Source organism: Ixodes scapularis, unplaced genomic scaffold (genome assembly GCF_016920785.2).
Source record: "Ixodes scapularis isolate PalLabHiFi unplaced genomic scaffold, ASM1692078v2 PGA_scaffold6__148_contigs__length_123643588, whole genome shotgun sequence".
Lineage (NCBI taxonomy): Eukaryota > Metazoa > Arthropoda > Arachnida > Ixodida > Ixodidae > Ixodes > Ixodes scapularis.
Window position 1 is genome coordinate 105,879,159 of NW_024609881.1, and position 5,030 is coordinate 105,884,188.

General features: G+C 47.8%; 1 protein-coding gene across 1 annotated transcript; it reads right to left on the reverse strand.

Moving 5' to 3' along the window:
* Positions 1-1,745: 1,745 nt before the first annotated feature.
* On the reverse strand, positions 1,746-4,045 carry LOC115326523 (ubiquitin-conjugating enzyme E2-17 kDa-like). The gene is made up of 2 exons (XM_029987431.3): positions 3,845-4,045; positions 1,746-1,994 (listed from the first exon to the last, which is right to left on the reverse strand). The coding sequence occupies exons 1-2, from the start codon at positions 4,043-4,045 to the stop codon at positions 1,746-1,748; spliced, it is 450 nt and encodes a 149-aa protein (XP_029843291.1).
* Between the last annotated feature and the right edge of the window lie 985 nt (positions 4,046-5,030).

Consider the following 5,030-nt stretch of genomic DNA (forward strand, 5'->3'; position numbering starts at 1 on the left):
AAATACGCTAGTTCATCATTTACTGAAATAAAACAACATAGCGCTAAAGGCTGATTTAGGAGTAGCCGTAAATATTCTAAGAACGGAAACCACTTCCTAACGACCGCCACGAGCGAGAGTTGGATGTCCGGTACAGCCCAAAGATGGAGAACGACAACCTCCCGGTTTGTCGTCTGCTAGCTGAGTCGGGCGCGTACCCTTTGTCTCGTTTTACCCCGCCGAACCTGCTGAGCTTCCCGGATGTGTTGAGAGGGCGCTGCGGTCTAAGAAAATGGCGCCGCGTCAAGGGAGCATGGCTTGTGGAGGCTACGCGGCTGACATCATGCCCTCTCCTACCCTTCTATTCTCCTTGGATTACATACATACTGCCATCTTTTTTGAACAAGCTGAATGTCATAAGCTTTTAGTCATGCTACAGGCTTCGTGTCTTGTGTATACTGTGTCAACTAATGTTCCATGTTGCACTGGAGTCTTGTGACCCTCTTTTCGCCCATCTGAACTTGAAGAATGTTTTTATTTTAGATGTGATTTTGTGGAGGATGCCCTGTACGCACGCTGCGGTCTTGGAGCAAGGAACCTTGTCAAGCTGCCCCTGTTACAGTTTTTTGCCCCAGCCACCTTCTTTCTTGGTGAAAGAAAAATAAAATGATTGATTGATTGATTGATGTCTCCGTTGTACGTGAGAAATTTAAGCCAGTGCATACCATCTTGGGGTCCTTGAATCCCTGAGCTCTATCAGCCCGAGGTCCTAGCAGGAATTTGAAGAATAGCGGACATTCCATGCATTTCACTTCTAAACTTAAACAGGCTCGTTCATTTGAAGAAATCGTAGTCTGTCACAGGTTAAAGGAGAGGTGCAACGATATTCAGTCGGAATGTTTTTCACTTTACACGAGCTTACTGGCACTAGTGGGACTCAAAGATACTCGCACGCAATGCCACCGGCCAAGAAAATCCTTTGCTGCGGTGTAATTTCAAGGACAAAAGTGATCATATTCATTCAATCTGTCCTTTGCAAAATTTGACGTAACGTGGGGATCGCAGTACACCCCAATTACGATATTTGAATGCGGTTCATAGATTGGACCCGAGCATTGCGTGGACACTCAATTTGGGCCCGTGATAATTACTAGCTCGAGAAGCATTCGGGTGGTGGCCCGTGTCCAATCGCTGCAACGACGACAATAGCCGAGCTATAACAATGTCTGGAACTCAACGCGTGTCCTGTGCTTTGCCAACCCCAGCGCGTGGCTATGATCAACATTGGTGGCATATAATCGGCTCCAGATCGCGTGGCCGCTTGTTTTGGCTGGGAGTGGAGGATGTGAACGCAGCTCGTTTTTCTATAATTTTTTTTCTTCTGGCACTTCTATTGCGTGGGGTGAAAAACGAACGCGTGTTTCATAGGTCATTAACGTCGGAGATCCCTTCTAAGCGGTATTTGCGCAAAGTACAAAAATTCCTCCCAATAACCCTTTCGCTCTCTCCATTTTATCAGAGTGTACGAGCAAAAAGAAGGAAACCACCATGCATAGCGAGCAGAGAGCTTTGGGACTTGTCCTCCTGCAACAGACTAGAATAGATGGGCAGCACAGCAAAACTTGCGTCTCAATGTCGCCTACCTTTAATATACACTTTACGCTTATTTATAGGTCAATATAAACCCACAGGCAGGGAAAGTAAATGCGGAGACGAAATCAAGGTGGCCGCCGCCAATGCGGCACAGGGGTCACGTGAATCTGACTTCACTCCATGGCGTACATGCGGGTCCACTCGCGGGCCGTGACCTCGTAGGACAGGCGGTCGTTCTTGTAGATGGAGGCTATCTTGGGCATGAGCGGATCGTCCGGATTGGGGTCGCACATGAGGACGCAGATGGACAGCAGGACCTTGGCGATGGACAGCGCCGGAGACCACTGGGACTTGAGGATGTCCAGGCAGATGTCGCCGTGGTTGCTGATGTTCGGGTGGTAGATCTTGGTCGCGAAGCATACCTGCACCACGTTAGTAGAGAAGTGATAATAAAAAATATATATTTATTTGCCGACGAAAAAAAACCTCAATAAGTGCTGACTGTTGGGCGAGTTTGCATTGTGCATTAGAAAACATGATTGCGCTTTAGAACAAGGACAGTGAAAGAACAAACAACACAGAGCGCTAGCTTTCAACGTTTAATCAAAGACCACTGTATATATACACACTGCGCAACCACAAAACCATCAACCACTCCGACGTCCCGTCACAGATCGCAAGTACGCTAAAGTACGCTATACCTTTTTCTGCCCCGGCCGTACCGGAACTTTTGATGATGTCAGCCTCAGTTATCTTTCTAATTGTCCTTTTTTTTTACAGCGGAGCTGTTAAAGGTTAGTTTCCCCAAGAATCGTGTCCGGTACCAAACAAATGTCGACACAACACTCTGGTTGCCGCTGTCGCTCATAGATGGCGGTAGCTTTCGATCCAGCCTCGGCGACCAGACAACTGGTTGCTGCCGTCACTCATAGATGGCGGCAACATTTCTTCGGAGGAAGAAGAGCGGGAACGGAACTAGCGGCGATGTGCGCAGCAGCGCGAATGGTTCCGCGACTGCCGCAAGGCCGCTATCGCCTAAAGTTCCACTGCGTCGAGCGCTTCACATTCCCTTGCGGAAGGAGAGCGATCGCTCGCCTGGAAAGTCACCGCCGAGAACAGAAACTCCTTCTTCACCAAAGTAAAAAAACAAAACAAAACAAAAACAAAAAAAGATTTTTTTTTTTTTGAACGAGCACCGTTTGGGGAGTTGTCTGCGAACTATAAGTGAAAGGCAGCCCAGCGTGCCTCCGACCGTCAGAACACATTGACATCGTCCTGTCATGCGCTTACTAGATACAGTACCCTGCAGGTCGGATCAGCTGCTCAACTTTAAGGCATGGAAGGCTTTTTAACGAAACCCCTTTATCCCACAAATTTGTCCCCAAGTCCATCCGTCCCACCGTGCATTTCCCCGCTGAATTTAGCGGGTAAATGCACGGGCGTCGTGGTACTGGACACCACAACTTCAAACTGTGAAGCCAATTTCCCGCTAAATCAAGGAAATTGCCATGTGACGTCAGGTCACGTGACACTATGACCTCACGTCACAATTTTCTCGCTAAATTTAACGGGGCCAATTAATAAAGATTATGTTCTTTTTTCACTCGGTCCGGAGCGACTGTTTAATGCCTTCTAACTAAATTTTAATCATCGCTCCTTAAATACTCTATACAGTATTTGTTTAGACAGCACGGGGTGTTAGTCCGGCCCAGTGGGTGTCTCTGCTGTAGATGATAAATTTTGCAAGTGGGATAATAATACTAGCCTGGGGTCATTATCGTGCATCAGCGATATGCGAACATTTATGCCGGGAATACTCATCCAGATCGAAACGGACAGGGGTGGAGATTGAGCCCAGGATCCTTGGAATGAGTTCAATCCCCGCCTACAGGCAAGTGCTGCTAAATCCTGACTTCTTGAGCTGTGAGGCAGAGCTAGCCAATGGAAATGGTTGCTGGTGGTGAATTCGCGCGTAACGTGCATTTGCCACCGCCTTCCCCGCCAGATGGTAAGCAATAGCGCTTGCTCTAAGCACGCTCTGAACCACGACGGCCAGTGGATACCAGACACAGCTCTGTTTCTTTGGATGGACGGGTAGATATGGCTGAACAATTTGAAGCGGGCGATGGCTTGTGTGGCCCATTCAGGTGACTCAAGCCACAACACAGAAAAGACAACAATAGCAGCTTCAAAATGTTGACCTCCATCAAATAACACAAAATATAAAACGTAATGCTATTTCGGCCGACTCGGTTTGCTGCTGGCGCCCTACCTTCGGAGGCTTGAAAGGGTAGTCCTTGGGAAAGAAGATGTTCAGCTTGAAGACACCTCCCTCGAAGGGGCTGTCGCTGGGGCCCATGATGGTCGCTTGCCAGCTGAACATGTCCGTGCCGTCGATTGGTCCCGCGGAGCAGTTGGCCGGCGGGTCTCTGCTGAGGTCTTCCAGCTCCCTTTTGATGCGTTTCAGCGCCATCGCTGAACCTGGCCCGCCTCCCTTCCAAAATCCCGAGCTCTGACCTCAGTTGAGACGATGGTCATACCCGTAATGCAGCACCTTGGCCGCTTATGTTGCGTCACCTGCGTCGTTCTTCTCACTAGACTTACGCAAGCAGGCCTACACAAGTAAATGGCAACGCTCGCGTTAAAAAAGAAAGAAAGAAAAGAACAAGGATGTGTTGTGTGACATGTTGGCGCCAATTTACACCGAAGAGAAAGACGCAGGTGACGCTCCAGTTCCGTCAGGCATCACATTCGGAAACAATAGCCATGGCTGCCATGGCCATGGCCCATGAGAATCTATGTCCGGTTCATTGGAACGTTTTGACGCCTGCCAAAGCTACCTGCTCGCGCTTGTAGCCTTCGCGAAAACCCGTGGTAGGATGCGACAGAGTGTAACCGTTTTTGTGGCCGCCCAAGGCAGTTCAAAATTCCCGCCTCAGTGTTGTCTGGTTGGCAAGCCAAATGAGAAAAGCGGCAGGGAGAGGTCTTGGGAAAGCGACAAAAAGCACCCAGAGCGGCTGCTAGCCTCTGGGCATCAAATCTGCGCAAATCTGTAAAGTATTCCAACAAGTACTAGGTTTTCTACAGTGCTTTCCTCTTGCCATAGCCCGAAAATCTGCCTCTTCAATTTTTTATTTATTTTGAAGCCAAGTTAAAGGCAAACACAAATAAATAAAAATCAATGCTAGCGCGCACTCCAAAAACAAACAAAACAAATTCAGCGTTCTTTTTTCTTTTTTATCTGAGGAGTCAGTAGGTTTAATCTGCATGCGCTCTAAAAGTAGTTCTTGGCTGCACTCTTTGGTATTACATTATTTACCTTGATTTTATTTTAATGAATACATAAATACATATTTATGATTATAATAGATATTATAAACTCGCATTAATGTTTGTTTGAGTCAATCTATAGTTTCCTATTTTGTTTCTTGCGCTTCTGGCCATTCTGGCGGCCGGCG